The sequence below is a fragment of the Nicotiana attenuata genome, chromosome 1 (genome assembly GCF_001879085.1).
Source record: "Nicotiana attenuata strain UT chromosome 1, NIATTr2, whole genome shotgun sequence".
In the NCBI taxonomy this organism is placed as follows: domain Eukaryota; kingdom Viridiplantae; phylum Streptophyta; class Magnoliopsida; order Solanales; family Solanaceae; genus Nicotiana; species Nicotiana attenuata.
In genome coordinates, this window is record NC_031989.1 from 106784590 (window position 1) to 106806700 (window position 22111).

Genomic DNA, 22111 nt, shown 5'->3' on the forward strand with positions numbered 1-22111 from the left:
CCACCAAAGTGGGATTTTCCGGCGCGAATCCGGATTTAGTTGGGCCCCAATGTAAGTACCGGACACCGAATAGGAAACCAAAAAAAAAAGTAAGAAAAATTATGTACCTGCCAACATCACCAGGTTTGACCAAGCCATCATTGGGTCTAAGACAAGGCACAGAGGCTGCAGTTTTAAGCAATTTGGGTGCCTCTATTACTATAATAGGGGACCCAATTCCAAGCTTTTTTGAGTCTAATTTTGAATCTGCTGATGGTTCTTTTAGGTCACATTTGGTGACTAAATTGTAAATTTTGAGAGGGGGATGTAATATTGAACCATGGCTGAATAATGTTGAGCTTGGGCATTTGGAAATGGAGGTGAAAGAGAGTGCCATTTGGAAGAACAAAAAAAAAGGGTATGATTTTAAATTATTTAAGATGATGTTTTTGTGGTTCTTGGTACAGGCTACAGAGTACTACTGGATTTCTTTTTTCACATAATATAGTGGGGACCACGTTGTTTAAAGAGAAATTGTCGAGATTATTTTTTTTAAAACCTCCGCTAGATTTGAACTTGAGACCTATTTATTTATAATTAGTTCATTTCCTTGGACCATGGGTGAGACATATGGGAATCAGTGGTGGAGCCACATTCAACCAAGGGGTGTTAATCGAGAGTGAAATTTAAAAATAGCTAGATTTATAAGTGATAATCGAAAAATAGCCACAGTTTCAAAAGTAACTGAAATTTAGCCACTTTTCATGTAAAGATAAATTTGAATGAAAACAATGTTCAAAATACAGAAAATATTCCAACATAATATATTGGAGTTCCAGTATAATATACTAGTCCAGCATAATATGTTGGAAGTTCATACACATGTGCTTCAATCTCCAGTATATTATGCTGGCACTTTCCGTGTGTTGGAGTTCCAGCATAATATGCTGGAAGTCATGTGTGTTGGACTTTAAGCATTGGGCTTTAAAGACTTTAAGCATTGGGCTTTAAAAGTCTAAGAGTGTGAATTGGAAATGGTGGAAAATGAAAATTTGAATGAAGTGAGCTTTTATCTGAACTTTGTCCCTCATTGGTGAGGGACAACTACATTTGTGTGTATATATATAGGATCACTTCTTAGAGCTCTTAAAAGGAGTTGAAGAGAATGAACCCTCGCGCCGTCGTCGTAGCTCGCTCGGCTCGGCTTCGGCTTCGGCTTCGGCTTCGGATTTGTCAAATGATCGATCGATAAGATTATTATGTAATTTTGCTCCGTTCTTTGAGTTCGTTGGTATCCTGCAGTTTGTATTGCCACTGTTGCAGGAAGGTTTATTCTGTTTTATCCTGGGAGGATTTAATCCATTACCTTGGCAACGTGTGAGGGGGTTAAAATTCCTTAAGGACGCACAAGCAAATTGTGGACTCAGAATATCTTTTATACTTTACTGTTTTTTCAGTTTTTTCTTCTAACAGTCTTTCTGATTTTTTGTTTTAACACAGTAGCATTTACAAGCTTAAGGAATTTTAACTAACGTTTCTGTGTTGAAATATATATTAAACTGTTATCTATATTTTGAATACTGGTTTGGAGACTAAAGCCTTCGTGCTTCCTACTCCAATAATTGTTCTGTCCGGTTTAAAGTATATCAAAACTTTACTGGAATAATAAACGTACGGGTTTGAAGTATATAAAAACTTCACCATTGTTACGTGTTGTATGTTTGGTTTGGTATTCAGTTTGAAGATATTAAAACTTCACTGATTTAACAAAGTTCTGTTTTGTTTCCAACTCTACAGAAAAATGACGAATGAAAATCAAACTAATAGAAATGTTGCGGGAACGGGTGCTACTGTTACGAGTGTTGCTGCCTCGTCAAGCCGTTCAACTCCTGCTCATGCTATGGCACCAGCAGAAAAACCTGGAAAATTTTCCGGTATTGACTTCAAACGTTGGCAAATGAAGATGCTCTTCTATCTTACTACGTTGAGTTTGCAGCGATTTATCAAGGAGGATCCTCCGGTCCTGGCTTAAGGCACTCCGGATGACGAACGATTTATTGTAACTGAAGCATGGAAACATTCTGATTTCTTGTGCAAAAACTACATTTTGAGTTGTTTGGAAGATAGCTTGTACAATGTCTACAGTGTCATGGAAACTTCAAAAGCGTTATGGAATGCGCTTGAGAAGAAGTACAAGACTGAGGATGCCGGACTTAAGAAGTTTGTGGCTGCAAGATTTTTGAATTTCAAGATGATTGACACTAGGTAGGTCATAACTCAAGTCCAAGAATTACAAGTCATTGTGCATGACCTCCTTACTGAAGGTATGACCCGAATCAATAATTTTATTAGTAAGATTTATCTTGTTATTAATTATGAATTTATTATTGAAGGTATGGTCATAAATGAGGCCTTTCAAGTTGCCGCTTTCACTGAGAAGTTACCTCCATTGTGGAAGGACTTTAAGAACTATCTAAAACACAAGCGGAAGGAGATGACACTTGAAGACTTGATTGTTCATTTGAGGATAGAAGAAAACAACAAAAATGCTGAAAAGAAGTCACGTGGAAACTCGACAATAATAAGGGCTAACATTGTTGAGGAGGCGCCACAAAAAGAAGAGAAAGAAGGCTTCTGGACCAAAGAATTACCCAAGCAAGAAAAAGTTCAAGAGTAATTGCCACAACCATGGAAAATCTGGGCATAAGGCCGTGGATTGTCGTGCACCAAAGAATGATAAGAAGAAGAAGAATCAAGCTAACATGGTTGAAAATGCTGAAGAAATGGAGGACTTGTGTGCCATGTTGTCTGAATGCAACTTGGTAGGAAATCCTAAAGAATGGTGGATAGATTCTGGAGCCACCCGCCATGTTTGTGCTAACAAGGAGTTATTTTCTTCTTATGCCCCCGCAGGACCCGACGAGACAATTTTCATGGGAAATTCGTCTACAGCCAAAATTGAAGGAGTTGGCAAGATTGCGTTGAAGATGACGTCGGGAAAAATAGTGACTCTAAACCAAGTTCTCCATGTTCCAGAAATTCGCAAGAATCTTGTGTCTACCTCACTTCTTGTCAAGAATGGATTCAAATGTATTTTTGTTTCTAATAGTGTTGTACTAAGTAAGAATGATGTGTATGTAGGAAAAGGTTACCTGAATGAGGGCCTTTTTAAGCTAAATGTAATAGCAGTTCCTATTAATAAAGTTGATGCTTCTTCTTACTTACTTGAGTCAAACACTTTATGGCATTCACGCTTAGGTCACGTCAACTTCAAAACATTGCGAAAGATGATAAATTTAGAAGTATTGCCAAAATTTGATTGCATTAATTCCAAATGTCAAATATGTGTGGAATCAAAGTATGCTAAGCATCCTTATAAGTCCGTTGAAAGGAATTCAAATCCTTTAGACTTAATTCACACAGATATTTGTGACATGAAGTCAACACCATCTCGCGGTGGGAAAAAAGTATTTTATTACTTTTATTGACGATAGCACGAGATATTGCTATGTTTATTTACTTAATAGTAAAGATGAGGCAATTGATGTTTTCAAGCAATACAAGAGTGAAGTTGAAACACAACTAAACAAAAAGATCAAAATGATAAGAAGTGATAGGGGTGGAGAATATGAATCTCCTTTTGAAGAAGTATGTTTGGAAAATGGCATTATTCACCAAACAACTGCCCCTTACTCTCCACAATCTAATGGAATTGCGGAGAGAAAGAATTGAACGTTGAAAGAGATGATGAATGCGTTGTTGATAAGTTCTGATTTACCATTGAACTTGTGGGGGGAAGCTATACTTACAGCTAACCGAATAATCAACCGTGTACCTCATAGTAAAACACAGTCCATTCCCTATGAAAAATGGAAAGGAAGGAAGCCCGACTTGAAATACTTCAAAGTGTGGGGGTGTTTAGCTAAGGTACAAGTTCCTAAACCTAAAAGGGTTAAGATAGGTCCAAAAACGGTTGATTGTGTATTTATTGGATATGTAACCAATAGCAAGACATATCGTTTTCTGGTTCATAAGTCAGAAAATCCTGAGATTTACGTTAATACGATAATAGAATCAGATAATGCTGAATTCTTTGAAACTATTTATCCATATAAAAAGGAAAGTGAAGTGACCTACCAAAAGTCAAAACGACCTCGGGAGGAAATAACAGATGATATGCCTAATGAGGAAAATCCGAGAAGAAGTAAACGTCAACGGACATCTACTTCATTCGGTCCAGATTTTCTTACTTTCCTGCTAGAAAATGAGCCTCGTACCTTCAAGGAAGCAATGTCTTCTTCAGAAGCACAATATTGGAAAGAAGCTGTCAATAGTGAAATAGAATCCATATTGAGCAACCATACCTGGGAATTGGTTGATCTTCCTCCAGGTAACAAAACATTGGGTTCTAAATGGATTTTCTAGAAGAAAATGAAAGACGATGGTACTATTGACAAATACAAAGCAAGACTTGTTGTCAAAGGATTTAGACAACGAGAAGTTCTTGACTATTTTGACACATACTCGCCGGTAACAAGAATTACATCCATTCGGATGCTAATAGCGTTAGCCGCCTTGTATGATCTTCAAATCCATCAAATGGATGTAAAAACAGCCTTCTTAAATGGTGATTTAGAGGAAGAAATTTACATGGACCAACCTGAAGGGTTTGTGGTTTCGGGAAAAGAAAAGAAGGTGTGTCGACTTGTTAAGTCCCTTTATGGACTAAAACAAGCACCCAAGCAATGGCATGCAAAATTTGACCAAACCATGTTGTCAAATGGCTTTAAGATTAATGAATGTGATAAATGTGTTTACATTAAGAACGTTCCAAATCATATAGTAATTGTTTGCTTATATGTTGATGATATGCTAATAATGAGCAAAGACATTGCCGACATTCAAGCTACTAAGCGCATGCTTGCTAGTAAGTTTGATATGAAAAACTTAGGAGTTGCCGATGTAATTCTAGGAATTAAAATCCAGAGGACTCTTCAGGGTCTAGCTTTGTCTCAGTCACATTACGTGAAAATGGTACTTGAAAAATTCAAACACTTGGAATTTAGAAGTGCAAGAACTCCAATTGACTTAAACCATCATCTTATAAAGAATAAAGGTGAAAGCACGTCTCAATTGGAGTATGCTCGTGTGTTGGGAAGCTTAATGTACATCATGAACTGTACACGACCTGATATAGCTTGTGCAATAAGTAAACTTAGTCGATTCACAAGTAATCCCAACAAACATCACTGGGTGGCAATGAAATGAGTTCTGGGATATTTGGAATATACCCAAGACTACGCTTTGCACTACAATAAATATCCTGCGGTTATCGAAGGATATAGTAATGCAAATTGGATAACCGGCTCAACAAAAACAAAGTCCACAAGTGGATATGTTTTTACTGTTGGTGGAGGAGCAGTATCTTGGAAGTCTTCCAAACAGACGTGCATTGCTCGCTCTACAATGGAATCAGAGTTTATAGCTTTGGATAAAGCCGGTGAAGAAGCTGAATGGCTTCGAAATTTCTTAGAAGACATTCCGTTCTGGCCAAAACCTTTGGCTCCTATTTGCATACATTGAGACAGTGAGGCTGCAATAGGACGGGCAAGGAGCCTTATGTATAACGGAAAATCTCGTCATATACGACAAAGACATAACACCATTAGACAACTACTTTCTAGTGGAATTATCACTGTTGATTATGTAAGATCAAAGGATAATGTGGCGGATCCTCTTACAAAAGGCTTAACTAGAGAGGGAGTTGAGAAATCATCTAAGGGAATGGGACTATGGCCGAGGACAAGTCAACATGGCGGTAACTCTACCTAGAATTTTGGATATTCCGAGATCTAGGTTCAAGGAGCTCAAACAAAGTTGTGATTGACCAGTTCAACATTGTCAAAGTAAAATCTTTGGTCCATTCTCGTGATGAAGACAATGTTCAGTAACAAGGATAGAACTTTACACGTTCTTTAATGATTACCTAAGTTTGATGTGGTATTTATCAAATAGTGTCAATCTAAAGGATTACACGTTTAGGAATCACCTATGTAAGTGTGAAGTGGAAGCCGCTTCAAAGAGAATTCTGTAAGGCCAATTCTCTACGCACTTATGAGACCAGGCGGTGTTCATGGCTGAAACGAACACAACAATGAGAACCAAAAGACGGTTAAGGGTTGGTTGTGTGACATATGGTTGTCTAGGTATATACTAAAGTTCGACAGTTCAAAGATATCAAATCTACCGATTGATCGAGTATATCCGACATATGTTCACTACGGAAAGTTCAAAGGGAAGCCTACTTATCCAGATGCAATTAATACTTACTTGCAAATCACACAACTTTCATCTATGATCATTCTTGTTACAGCCATTCCCATTCATGTGGGGGATTGTTGGACTTTAAGCATTGAGCTTTAAAGACTTTAAGCATTGGGCTTTAAAAGTCTAAGAGTGTGAATTGGAAATGGTGGGAAATAAAATGGAGGGAAATAAAAATTTGAATGAAGTGAGCTTTTGTCTTGAACTTTATCCCTCATTGGTGAGGGACAACTACATTTGTGTGTATATATATAGGATCACTTCTTAGAGCTCTTAAAAGGAGTTGAAGAGAATGAACCCTCGCGCCGTCGTCGTCGCTCGCTCGGCTCGGCTTCGGCTTTGGCTTTGGCTTTGGCTTTGGCTTTGGCTTTGGATTTGGATTTGGATTTGGATTTGTCAAATGATCGATAAGATTATTTTTTGGACAAAATTTATTTAATTAATTATTTAATAATTAATTAAAAGCCAGTCAATTAATTAACGAAATTAACTGAAATCTGAAATCCAAAAACGCTGAACGTTAATTTTTCCCTTCTGAACAGACACTTTTCCTGAACAGACATCACACCTCTTCCGATAATTTTTCCCTTTTGAACAGACACTTTTCCTGAACAGACATCATACCTCTTCCGATAATTGCCTATAAATTCTGAGGCATGGCTGCATTTTCAAAACACTGAAAAATTACAGAACTTCCTTTCTTATGAAATCCTGCATTTTATTTCGCAGAATCTCTTCTAAATTCGTAAGTGTGATTTTGCTCCGTTCTTTGAGTTCGTTGGTATCCTGCAGTTTGTATTGCCACTGTTGTAGGAAGGTTTATTCCGTTTCATCCTTGGAGGATTTAATCCATTAACTTGGCAACGTGTGAGGGGGTTAAAATTCCTTAAGGACGCACAAGCAAATTGTGGACTCGGAATATCTTTTATACTTTACTGTTTTTCCGGTTTTTTCTTCTAACAGTCTTTCTGATTTTTTGTTTTAACACAGTAGCGTTTACAATGTGCAGGTGCACCAATCTCCAGTATATTATGCTAGAATTTTTCGTGTTGCAGCAAAATAATGGCTAGTTTTCAATCACTTTGCAAAGGCTGACTATTTTTCAATTACCGATCCGTAAACTGGCTAGCCCATGCTATTTTTACGATAATCAACAACCCTTCGCCAGATAATAATTGCTAAATAAATTTTTCTGTTTTATGTATATTTACATATGTTGACTCACCTAACACTACTAGAAATCCAGAAAAAAACGACCACAAAAAGCGACCAAAGTTGGTCGCTTACAGGTCAAAAAGCGACCAAACAGGCCTGGTCGATATTTTGCTGGTCCCTTTACTTAAGGGACCAACGTTGGTCGCTAATTAGCGACCAACTTTGGTCTCTAAGGTAAAAGGACCAAATATTCCGCGAAAATAATATACCGACCAACTTTGGTCGCTTTAATATTTTAATAATATAAATTTAGCGACCAAAGTTGGTCTCTATATTTAAATTACATTTTTTTTATTTATTATTAATCAAAATATAGCGACCAACTTTGGTCTGTAAACAAAATATTATATTTTAAAATCTGAAAAATAGAGACCAAAGTTGGTCGCCATTTTTTAATTTTTTTAAACATAAGCGACCAACATTGGTCGCTAATTTCAAGAATTTAATTATTTTTTAAACATAAGCGACCAAAATTGGTCGCTATTTTCCAGAAATTATATTTTTTTAATAGACTAGCGACCAAAGTTGGTCGCTTTTTAAGAAATCTGGGTTAGTTAGCGACCAACCTTGGTCGCTATTGCCCAGAAAATAATTTTTTTAAATAGAAAAGCGACCAAAGTTGGTCGTTTTCTGGGTATATTTTTGGCAGAAACTGCCTGTTTTGGCAGCTACACCACCTGCCAGCATACCAAATCCCTATTACAAGCAACAACAACAACAATACCAACAACAAAACCAACAACACAACAACAACAACAACAATAACAACAACAACACAACAACAACATTAACAACAACATTAAAACCAACAAAGTATAAAGTTCAATAGAACTAACACATTAAGCTAACCAAACTAAGTTAACTGTTATTACAAGCCCATTCGAAAACCAATTCTATTTGTCTAGTTCAAAGTGTATAAAAGTCAAGGATTGTTTTCTACATCATTATCATCACCGTCTGATGAACTTTCATCACCAAGACGGTATCCAGAAGGGTGTACTTGTGGAGGACGGGAAGAATGATCAAGGGGAGGACGGGAGGAACGAGCACTTGGAGGATGGGAGGAACGAGCATAGGGAAGGCGAGCCTCTGGCGATGACTCACGGGACGGGGAATCGGAAAAATGCCAGAAGCTAGGAGAGATTTGAGCTGCTCTTGCATGCCTTGGCACTGAGCTTGCATGCCAATGTACTGAGCATCTCTAAGCTTTTCTCTTTCCTTGGCCGTTTCTAGCTCGGATGTGAGCTTTGTCACAGTCTCCCGCATAGCGGAGAGGCTCTCCCCATCAAGTTGCTCGGCTTGCGAGGAAGTCCCTATTCCTTGCATTACACACTTATAGCGATGAAATTTCTTAGTAGGAAGCCCGTATACCTTCCCCCATTTTGGACCGCCAGCAGCCTCCGTCCACATTCTTTCAGCATCCTCGTCCGAAGGTTGGATTGGCTCGCCCGACTCATTAGGTGGCTGACTGCGTATGAATTCCTCCACTTCAGCTGTGAAGCGACCCTATAAGAAAAATTACATTGAATTAGTATTTCAAAATTTATATAAAAGTAAATCAAAATACTTAATGAAAAGTGAAAACTTACATGTACAGTCGAGGCTCGCCCCTCAACCCACCTTTCTTGATCCGTCTCTTTCTTCTTCTTTACAATATGAGTCTCCTTGAATAGCTCATCTTGGTTCATCGGACGCCCCAACTTCTTTTCCTGAAAACTCATAAATTTTAGTTAATAAACAGAATAGATATACTTTGAAAATTAAAATAAATTAAGCAATTATGTACCATTCTTCTTTTTATTGTCCCTAGGCTGATCGCATCTCCAATGTGCAAGGTTCCTCCCTTCTCAGATGCGAGAGCTTTCTTTCCGTTTTCGCTCTTCTTTAAGAACTTTGCGGTAAGCCATTGCCTTTGCAAATCCTCCCATAAATTCTGAAGCAACCAGTCAGGCTTCTGGTTCAACTTTCTAGCTTTGGAGAAACAATGCGACAACCGCTTGCGAGCTTTGAGATAAAAATTTGCAGCCACTTCCGCGCTATAGCGGTGTTCCCATACACACTTGCTCTGTATTTCAAAAGTTAAGTATTATATGAAAATATCATAAATATAAATAATTATACAGCTTAAAAGAACATTTATACCTTAAATTGATTGAAAATTTGCTCCTTCAGCGAGAATGAGAATTCACTCCAAGTCGCATAAGGGCCATCATAAAGCTTTCTGGTGGCTTTGGTGATTATCCTCGTAGTAATATTACTCGGGATGAACCTGCAATTTAATAAAAAAAATACATTAATATCTTAGTAAAAACTGTACAAAACAATAAACGTAAAAATAGCAAATAACTCTTACCCATCACCCTCAGGGACTATGATGATCCTGCCATATTGATCATAATGCACCTCCTTGTCATCATCAGCATCACCATCCGAAGCATGTATATCAGAGGCATGTGTGGAAGGTGTAGGGGGGTCAGAGCTAGTATCTCGCAGGCGAAGGCCTGAAATAGATGGAGTCCCTGATGAAGATGACTGCGATCCCTGTGACTGCGACATAGCTGGATGGACCGCAAGTGGCTGTGATACTGATAGCTGTGACCCGAGTAGCTGTGACACTGATGGTTGTGATCCATGTGGATGTGACATGGATCGATGCGATCCATGCGATGCAGATGGCTGCGATCCACGTGGTCGTGAGGCAGGGGGACTGTATGTCGGACGTATAGTCCTATGGCCCTGTGACGAAAGACCTGGTGTCTGCACGAACATGTAGCGCCCAGAACACAGGGCCGGGTTCTTTTAGGTATTGATACACTTGTAAATTGATTCATCGACTTATAACCTACTCAGATGCATGTATATATATTAAAACAAAACGTCTCGACTTATATCAATTAATATGTTATAATTGTATATATATTATTTGTCCATATTTAATAATTCTTTTTGAAAGTTATAGGTTCTAAATCTATTATTTCCGATGAACTCATAGTTTGTTTATTGCATAAGCCCTTGGAGAGAGAGTATGAGATGAGAGAAATCAAAGTACAAATTTATACGTACTCGATATTTATATTGAATCAACAAATACGTGACATATTCAGATATTTACGAATAAATTATGATTAAATAATGTATATGCTCATATCAAATTATCATTTAGTTATGGTAAAACTAATATGGGTTCTCAAGAAAATCTATTTGCATCATAATAAGACAAAAATCAAATTTAACTCAGTTTCAGGAACTTCTATGTCATGTCCTCATGTTTCTGGTATTGTTGGTCTTCTGAAAACCCTTTACCCTACTTGGAGTCCTTCTGCTATCAAATCAGCAATTATGACCACTGGTAAGAACAAAATAACCTTTTGTTTTTTTTGGTAATTAAATTTTTTTTATTAATCACCAAAAGTGAAGACATTACAAAGCATAGCTTAGCTACTCCCAGCTAGCTAATTCTCATGAAATTTATAGGGAAAGACTATACTATCTTAGCATACTAGACCATATTGTTATCAGTGAGCTATGCTAAAAATACAACTTTTGCACTAGTTTCTTTACATTCCCAATAGCTCTAAAATTACATATGCAGACTATCTCCCTTGCCAAGCTTGCGTGATCTCTGAATGTTTCTTGAAGTATTCTCTGATTCCTTTCTTTCCATAGAGAATGTGTATATTCAGCATACATCATCTTGAGAAGTTTTGCTATAGCTGATTTCCTTTTTGTGTGCTGACAAATGATATGTAGTTGTTGCTCCCATGTTGAACTGCTAATGTTTTGTACCTTTGGCCATTGACTCAATCTACCCCACAACCTTTTAACATAGTCACATTCAGCAAATAGATGATTCCTTGTCTCCAAGTTTGTATGATATAACACACATGAGTCACAAAATAACCTTTTTATTTACACATTTGAATTTATTACATAAGTTCCTAATTGTTAAAAGTTGTAAAACGCGCATTTTTTGAGTCTCCTGAAACTTTTTATCTGGTTTTAGTTCTGAATCTTGTTCTGATTCTGATGCCATGTTATTTTCTTGTGGACAGTGAGAACACGAGATAATGCTATAGAGCCAATGTTGAATGCTAGTCACGCTCAAAACAAGTCCGTTTGCTTATGGAGCAGGGCATGTATGGCCAAACCGCGCCATGGATCCTGGTTTGGTGTATGACTTGACAATCGATGATTATTTAAGCTTTCTCTGCGCTCAAGGCTACAATGAAACTCAAATCAAGACATTTACACAAGGCCCTTTCAAATGTCCTGAGCCGATTAATTCATTAACATGAACTTACCCTCAATTACAGTGCCTAATCTCACTGGTTCACTTACTGTTACTAGAACTGAAGAATGTTGGATCTCCAGGTACATACAAAGCTCGAATCCGTAGACCCATTGGAAATTTCTGCTGTTGTTGAGCCAAATAGTCTTGAGTTCAAGAATATTGGTGAGGAGAAATCATTCAAGCTTACTCTGAAGGTTAAAGGATCTAAAGGTCCAAAAGATTATGTATTTGGCCAGTTAATTTGGTCAGACAGTAAGCACTATGTTAGAAGTCCCATTGTAGTAAAGTCCACATAGTTAGGTTCTTTAGATTGTTACAAGTAATTAGTTTAGTGGTAAGTTAATCACTGAATTATTTCTCCTGTCCAGCAAAAAGAAAGAAGGTAATGTGTAGCTGTTAATGGAAAATTTATTAGTTACAGTTCAATGTTATTTGAAGATATCCAATTGTCAATTGTGAAATGTTGACTGAGAAACAACACGTGCTGAATTCGTAGTTTAGCTCCGAAACTAGTATTTTACCTCAATCTATTTAAACAGCTTACAACTTTGTGTTCCTTAACAATGCATTATGAATATTATTAATGGATTGCAAATAATTAGTTGTCTTATAGTGGACATTAGAATAAAACAATATTTAATTAGGCAAGTCTTAAAATAAGAAAAACAAAATATACTAATCCATGCACTTTGTCTTCTGATTGGTGGCATATGGTACCTAGTTTTTGCTTAAACAGTGTATTTATATACAAATATTAAATTTAGAATTCAATTATTAGCATTTGAAGTTGTCGTTCTAAGATTTTGAACCCATAAAATTGAAATCCTGACTCCGCTGATGATAGGCTATAATTGTATATTTTAGTCGCTTATTACACTCGAATTTACTGCACTTTAATTGAGTTTGCGCTTTAATCGCTAGTGTTTTGCACTAATTGTGTGTTTTATGCCTTGTAGGTGTGATTCCGAGCTATATAGATGTTATGGAATGAATTTAAGTGATTTGAAGCTTTGAAGTCTAAGTAAAAGCTCAAGGAATTAAGCCGGGATCGTGTTCGGGGGTCAAATTTGATAATTAAGTACGAACGAAGACTTGAGGAGGCATATTGCGCACTGTCTAGTAAAATAGACATAACTTTTTGCTCAGAACTCCATTTGGGCTCCACAATATATGGTTGGAAGCTAACTCAAAGGGCTACAACTTTCATGTTTTACGTTTTTTCAAATTCCAAACGGAACAGGGTGAAAAACCGCGGTTCCACCGCGACCGCGGTAGAAGATGGTCGCGGACAACTGAAGAATCAGAGGGCATGTTTGGCCGCGGTTCCACCGCGACCGCGGCAGGAGGCGGAAATTTCAGGGACTTATGTGCAAAACACGGGATTTTAAGCCCTAAACCCTATATTAAACCAAGGAAGCCGGCCAAGAAAGGACAGGGGACATATTTTGGACACAAATTAGACCTAAGGAGGCGGAGAGACACTACTTTAGGGTTAGACAACACCCTTGGAGGCAAGAACACATTGGGAGCAAGGCGGAGAATTCTTCTACGAGTTTTTTCCTTCCTCTTCCTATTTTTCATTGTTGGTTATGACTTTTAGTATTGTAGTTTTACATACTATTATGAATAGCTAATTTGTTATCTAGAGTTTTGATAGAACCTTTTGTAGGATAAATTCTTGTTATGTTTTTATATAATTGAGCCATAGCTTTTCTTTATTTGTTCAACTACGTTTATATTGTGGTTGGTTGAAGAGCTCTCAATTAGCTGCGCCTATTTAGTATGCATGACTCGGGAGAGAGTGCATATTTAGGTAATTGTTGAACAACACCACTCCCAGAGTATATGAGGGATCAATAACCGAGGGTTTAAAGGTGGGATTAGGGATAACGAAGTCTTGGGTGCGATCTGAAGTGAGCTGTATTAAAAGCTAGCTAGCGTAGCTCGGGAGAGTGCGTCTAGTAAATTATCGTAATTACTCGGGAGAGATTTACGGTGATAAGAGTGCTCATGATCGGTAGAGAATACTTAGGCGAAATTATAGAAGACATAGCGGGAAGGATTCCGAAAATTGGGGAAATCATAACTCTAGACCTCCTTAATCTTTTCTCTAACCCTCAGTATCGTTAGTTGTTAATTTACTATTTTAATTTATTAGTTAATCAGTTAAACACAAGAATCTTAATATCTATAAGTTAGGAATTGTTCAAGCTTGCCTTCTTGGTGATAGTGAACAGTTGTAGCTAAACCTTAGTTCTCTGTGGGATTCGACTCCGGACTTGTAAGCCGGATTATATTTGCAGCGACCGCTTAGTCCTTTTTATAAGACATACTTGGGCGTGATTCTAATGATTTTGTGTATAAATCCTAGTTACACAGATCAACATAAAGTAAACTGCTGGAAATGAAAAAAACAGCAGAAAAATTATTGGAATACTGCAGCGTGGAATTATGTATATAACGATCATAATACAATAAAGAGAAAAAAGGAAATCTTGCTTTCTTTCTGTACGATGAAGGCAAAACAGATATGTAAAGGAAGAGATCTTCATGGACCTCCTGACAATAATTGGAATTTTTCATCACAATTTGCCAAGAGCCGAAGTATCTCATACAATGACCATACCGAAATATTGCAGGGCTAGATAGAAATTTGATGCAGTGTGATTGTTAAACCATTTTGGAACTCAACATATGGAGATGCAGTGGGTTGTTCACCTTCTTCTACATCCCATCTATATAACATGTGTCCATAATTAATTAGCACACAATAAGAAAAAATAAAAGCTTCTAATGGAATTAAAAGAACCATAAGGAATAGTAGTATGTTTGTTAGATGAGATAATTTATTCTTACCAATACTACACCCCTTTACTAGGTTACGAGGCGATTGCGTACAGTAATATTATTATTTAAGCAAAAATAAAAGGCCTAAAAACACTAGCATTTAGAAATCTTCTTTAAATAATCAAACGTAATTGACCACCTATATTGCATGGACTCTTCAATATAATTAGCTCTGACGAATTAAGCAAAAACAACATTACCAGTAAACGAAGAAGAAAATTAAACTGTAAAAACCTTCAAATCCAGAGTTCTGAATCCTTACAACAATAGCAACAAATACAAAAGAAAAAATATCAAACACTTTTTGCTACCTCATCATTCCTTTTGTAATTATATGTACAAACAATGTCATTGAAATCCCTTTTTCTCCTTTTTCTCTTATCAAAAAAGAAAAGGAAAAAAAAAAAAGATCAATACCCTTTTTTTATTTATATATATATATATATATTTTTCCAAAAGTTCTTATATTAATATGTAATCCACTGACTTAATTTTCCCATTATTTTAATATTTTTAAATATTTCAAATATTTTCTTACACTTTTAATCTTCTTTCTTCTTTGATGCACTCCTAAAAAATCCACCTTCATAAAACCGGCCCCACATCTCCGTTTCAGATTCCGCCACCACTGGCGTTCCTCCGCCGCCGCCGCCATTTTTCTCATTTGCAACGTTATCATAGGCACCTTTGGGCTCATTCTTCTTCTTATTATTATTATTCAAAAGTTTTTTCTGTTTTTTCTTCCGCCACATTTTCCGGCACAATCCCATCGGAACTTTGTATACTGCCAATACGAGAAAGTGCATCACCGCGCACGGAAAACAGCAACACACCGTGGCGCACTCCGCCGCCGTCCGTCCAGCCACCTCCCCTGCCCGCCGCCGGTGCGGACTTTCGATGCTCTTCGTCGTCATCGGTGTCGCAGTGGTTGTTGTTCGTAGCAGCGGTTGACGGCGGTTCACCGTCGATGAGTCTTCTCCCCCTGTTATTGTCGGTGAATTCATTATTGAAAAAAGTCGAAATTAATCGTAAAAGAGGAGCACCAAAATATAAATCAAATAGGGCTAGTTAAGGATTTTAATATTGGAAAGAAAAACCCAAAATATTGAGGGAAAAAACAAAATAAATATAAAAAAAGGGGCTAATTAAGGATTTAAAGGAGAGGAATTCTTAATATTGGAAAGAAAAAACCCAAAATATTGAGCAAAACAAATATGTAAAGGGGGCTAATACAGGATTCAAAGGAAAAGAATTGATGGAAAATTCATATTGATAAATATTCGAATGATTTGTAAAATTAATATTTAAATCACCAAAATATATAATAAAAGGTCAAAATTAATTGTACAAGAGGCTAATTAGGATTTAAAGAAGAAGAATTCATGGAAAAATCAAATTTGAGAAACAACCAATAGATTGTAAAAGGGCTAACTAAGGATTCAAAGAAGAAGAATTCTAATATTTGAAAAAATAAATAAATTGTAAAAAGGCTAATTAAGGATCCAAAGAAGAAGAATTCCTGGAATATTCATATTGAAAACAATAAATAAATTGTAAAAAGGGACGATGAATGATTCAAGGAATTAGAAGAACTCATGGGAAAATTTATATTGAAAAACATTCAAAATGATTTGTCAAAAAAAGCTTAGTAGGATTAATTTTCTGGAAAATTCAAAGTTGAAAGGAAAATAGAGTTTGTTAGAATTGGAGCAATGAAGTCAAAATAATTTTGGAAAGGGAAATTAATTTTGAGATTCAGAAATCATGGTTTCTTTTTGGTGAATAGAGGCCATAGAAAGTTTTAATTTCTAATCTAATATACTTCATGCGAATATATAACCATAAATTATTTTGAAATACGTGTCTTAATTAGCCTTCCCTCAACATCATACTGTGGTTATTAAGTCACGTATGTTACAAAACTTAGCTCAAAGTAATAATATAAAACAAAAAGATAGACAACAATGTAGAGAGAAAGAGAGAAGAGAATCTATTTCTTCCATGTATTCAAATGTAGAGAGAAAGAGAGAAGAGAATCTATTTCTTCCATGTATTCAAGTGTGTACAATGTGATGCCAAAACCCTCTATTTATAGGATTACATAGAGGCATACAAAAGAATGCCATAAACATGACATTAAACATTTGAGATCATGGAGGAAGATCATGGGGAGGTTATGGAGGTGTGGGAGTTACAACTATAATGGTGAGAAGTAGTGGGAGTTATCTACATAATGGAGAAGAGTAGTGGGAGTAACTTCTTTAGGAGTTATAGACATCCACTACAAAATAATATTTCATAACACTCCCCCCTGGATGTCTATAGATAATGTGTCTCGTTAAAACCTTACTAAGAAAAAACCCTGTGGGAAAAAATCTTAGTGAAGGAAAAAGAGTACACATATCTTGTAATACGCATTATTTGCTGCCTCATTAAAAACTTTGCCAGAAAAATCCAGTGGGATAAAATCTTAGCTAAGGAAAAAAGAGTACAGCGCGTATTTGCCTCCCCCTGATGAAAACATCACTTTATTCTTCGGAGACGACAAATTCCAAGCTTGTATAACAACTTCTCTAATATTGAGATCGGCAATGCCTTCGTGAATTATTCCTCCAAATTATCACTTGAAGGAATTTCTTGAACATCTATTTCATCATTCTGTTGAAGATCGTGTCTGACAAAGAACTTTGATGAAATATATGATTTATTCAGTCTCCTTCAATATTCTTCTTTCAATTGAGATAAGCAAACATCAGCTTCTTCATTATTATTGGAATCTTCTCTTCAAAGAAAAGTCACACATCTTGTGAAATGATAATATGACAATTCCTCACATACAAATAGATTGTTTGAAGAACGAGCTTCAATAAATGCCTGCATTTGCATAAACAACAAAACCTTGACAATATTTGTTAGAATAAACAAATCTATATCAAGGATTCTTTTTGCAATATAATACTAATCATATTTCAATATCTCCATATAGCCTTTATACTTTCAGTTGTTGGGACTATTCGTCCAACTTTATATTTTTCAGATGAAGTCAATTTTCATTGCATATTTTTCATTTGGCCAATCATTTATCTGTCCAAATTCCATGACAGATTTGAGCTCAAGATCCTCGTCAATATTAATTATATTGAGCGCTACATTATATTAACAACATCGTCAACGATCATTTTACATTGGTTCCATCATCGCATAATAAAGACATAACTTATCGAGATCTCATTATTTTCAGGTACCTGAGCCTCTCCCATGAGGTCTTATAAAATGTTATGTCATGGTGCTTTTATAAAGCACTTGCCTCCTTATTATGACCATCTTGAACATTTGCTCCTCTCCTTCTTCAAGGAGTTTTATCTTTGGAACCGATTAGTCTATTACGCTTCAAGAGTTCCATAGACTATGTCCATCATGAACTTTATTCTATTTGGAGCATTAGTAGCTGAAATATGACATTTAGTTTGGGTCAGCAAATGCGCATGGAAATATTTTGAAAATGAATTATCACTTGAACTTCAAGTTCATATTTTCTTGTACGAGGATCTAATATACTCATAATAATTCATTCCATGTATTACTTTTTTCAGCTGCTCATTTTCTCCCCCTAATATTGGGATCACCAACACATATCCCCAACCTTCATTGAGACCAATCTTTGTGCATTGTGGTGGCACAATTAAATCATATAGTACATCCATATTTCTAGATGAAAATATTTGGTTCCTGACCCTGAACCAATTGTGATGGGGAGAATTTATCATAACTTGTTGGCTAGATGCGTACAAGTGCTGTTGTATATTAAATAATATACTTAATACAAAATTTCTATTTGGAGTTTTGTTCTCATAACCAATGGTTTAGCTATAATTGGAGGCATACAATTTCTGCTAAACCAACTTGGATTTAAACCAGAATTATCAAGATAAATTATCATAATATATATTCTGGAACTGTGCTCTAATAATTTGAGCAAACAACCTTGCAAAAACCAAAGTGCAAGTTGATAATAAACGCACATGTGACCATACAATAGATGCATCTATTAAAATCATATAATAGTAAACGATCCACATGGCAGGTGATTGGGCCCATACATATATATCACCTTTTATTCGTTCCAGATATCAAGGGATTCAATCCCAACCTAACTGGTATATCATGAGAAAAAAAACATCACAAGAGAATTCTTAAAGAATCTTCTATTTCTTTAATATATGCCAATGTGAATTCTCAATCAATTTTCACATCATAATTGAACCAGGATGGTCAACCAGTCATGCCAACTAATATTTGTTTCAATAAACCTCTAGTTTACTTATGGCATGTGATTCNATCTTCAGAAATAAAATTTGCTTCAGCATTTTTCTCTGTCTTCTTCAGGGAGGCTTGATAAAGCTCAACCAGGTGCTTTGGCATACGGCAGGTACGTGACCAGTGCCCTTTTCCTCCACATCTATAGCATGCACTTTCTGCATTTGGTGCTTGCACCGCTTCATGCTTTTGTTCCTTCCTTTTCCACTGCTGGTGGTGAGGAGGGTTCTTTGGTGCATTATTATTACCATGATTGGGATTTCTTCCCCGACCACGGCCATGACCACGACTGGGGCCACGACCTCTTCCACATTTAGCTTGGTGGAAGTTCGTCTCATTCACTTCAGGGAATGGACAAGAACCAGTAGGCCGACTTTCATGGTTTTTCATTAATAGCCCATTATGTTGCTCGACTATAAGAAGATGTGAGATAAGTTCAGAATACTTTTTAAATCCCATCTCTCGATATTGCTGCTGCAGGAGCATATTCGAGGCATGGAATGTGGTGAAAGTTTTCTCCAACATATCATGATCAGTAATATTATCACCACATAATTTCAATTGGGAAATAATTCTGAACATAGCAGAATTATACTCACTGATAGATTTAAAATCTTGTAGCCTTAGATGAGTCCAATCATATCGTGCCTGTGGAAGAACGACCATCTTCAGGTGGTCATATCTATCTTTCAAATTATTCCACAGTATGACTGGATCTTTAATAGTAAGATATTCCATTTTCAGGCCCTCGTCAAGGTGATGGCGTAGGAATATCATTGCTTTGGCACGGTCTTGGTTTGATGCCTGATTTTTATCCTTGATGGTATCTGCCAGACCCATCGCATCAAGATGAATTTCAGCATCAAGCACCCAAGACATGTAGCTTTTGCCCGATATATCCAGGGCTACAAATTCAAGTTTAGAAAGATTTGACATTATATAGAAAAAGAAAGTTCGTACCTCAGATACTTTCAAAGTATTTGCTCGAGATTGCAGAGTCTCGTGCTGATAACGTGTTATAAAACTAAGACTGTAATGTAAAGACATGTATAGAGAGAAACTGATATATTATTCGAATTCAAACTGATGTAAATAACGAACTGATATCTCTTCTATTTATAGAAGAAAGGAAGCTGCTGTGTAAGCTGCTACTGCAAGCTGCTGTGTAAGCTGCTACAAGCTGCTGTGTAAGCTGCTACTGTAAGCTGTTGTGTAAGCTGCTACAAGCTGCTGTGTAAGCTGCTACTGTACCAGATATGGATAATCTTATACTGAGACTAATGTTTATCCATAACCGGGTATCGAAAGGATAAGCTCATTATACCAGATATGGATAATCTTCTACCGGGGGTAATGTTTATCCACAACCGGGTATCGAAAGGATAAGCTTATTATACCCGATATAGATAATCTTCTACCGGGGGTAATGTTTATCCATAACCGGGTACCGAAGTGATAAGCTTCTTCAGGAGGCTTATTTCCAATAGAGTACTCAATAGATAAACATATTAACGGCGGAGTCCCATATGGATAAGCTTCTTCAGGAAGCTTATTTACAACGGAGTACTAAATGAACATCCACAATATAATATATTTATAACAATAATCACATAAATGAGCTCGATTCATTATTTTGATCAAAACTGGACATATTGCCCCCCGAAAAAAAAAAAAAAAAGATCAACGGTATACATTGAAATAATAATGAAAGCCGAACTAACCCGACTAATAGTCAACTGCAACATAATAACCAAATTAAAGGTGTGATGCGATAGCTAAAATCATATCACCTTTTACTAGAGGTGTCAGATTTAATCTCTGAAAATAAAGATTCTGGTAGGGAACGTCATCTCCTTCAATGAGCCTAACATGACACGAATCCAATAGTAGGACCCACTGCGAGCACTGAACAACAAACACGAAATGAAGTAATCAATAAGAGGGTTTTGTGTAAGCAGTATTGATTTATTATAACGATTTGACTTGTATGTATGCTCATTTTGTGAAATTATAAGATCATCACACTTCTTTTCTCAATTTTCGCCCACCTGAATATCAGACCATAGTCCGTCCCCAACTGAACATATTAATAATTAATACAATTTTTTTTTCATTATTTTTTCTCACCTGCAATATTGTGAAAGGGTTATCAGATCGATATATTATGTAGCACACATAAACTCGACCAAATATTTGTCTTTACAACTAACGTATAAAAGAGATATTATAATTGTGAAATTTTTTATTTGCTTTTAATTTGTATTTTTGTAGGTACACTAATGACAAGCAATAACTATGCCATTCCCATTTTCTCTACACTTTTTTTTTCTCATGCTCAAATTAGGCAATTAATATGACATAATTCTTTTAGGGGGGAAATTAAAATAGTAACTCAACCTTTTTGTACAAATTAATTGTTTATCCTAAAATCAGCTTTTGGATGAAACAACCGTGAGTAGCCGAGGGTCTATCGGAAATAGCCTTCCTACCCATTTGGGTAGGGGTAATGTCTGCGTACACTCTACCTTCCCCAGACCCTACTTGTGGAATTTTATTGGGTTGTTGTTGTTGATCAAACAACCGTGAGCACTAAACAACAAACATTAATACAAGAAGAATACATCTCGTAGAGGATTGGATAGCTGCAAACACAAGTATAATTGAGATATTTCTGTTAAGATTAGAATTGCATTGTAATTATTTAACTAGTGTTGGCCCAAGAACAGGTGAAGTTTTGAAGATTGACAAAAGAACTCAGATATGGACCAGGTCCATCTTGTGAAGCACAGTCATGATCAACCTGTACATGTGAGATGCACGTAAAGGAGATAAATCTAACTGATCAAGAAGCAATATCTCCTGATCTGATCGAAAAGGTTGCTTGGATAAGGAGAGAAAGACTCCTTACATGAAGAGAACACAGTTTAGGAAGGAGATAGTGTTAGAATTTGAGATCACCTTGAAATCTTCTACGATAGAAGAGTAGCATTTGAATCCCAGTCAATCTCTGATTACTAACCTATTAAATGTCAATGTTGTTCTCTTTTACAGGTAATGCACATAAGGAGAAGTTAAACTTAAATTGAGAGCAAAAGAGCAAGGCGATTTTGCAAGCAATTTATGTGTGATTCGAGTGTG

At 36.4% G+C, this 22111-nt stretch overlaps 1 protein-coding gene across 1 annotated transcript in view; it reads right to left on the reverse strand.

Annotated features, from left to right (window-relative positions):
• Positions 1–441, reverse strand: part of LOC109241997 — a 1945-nt gene extending 1504 nt beyond the window's left edge. The window contains exon 1 of the mRNA XM_019408826.1: positions 108–441. Coding sequence (XP_019264371.1) covers positions 108–376 — 269 coding nt within the window. The 5' untranslated portion in view covers positions 377–441. The remainder of the gene's footprint in view (positions 1–107) is intronic.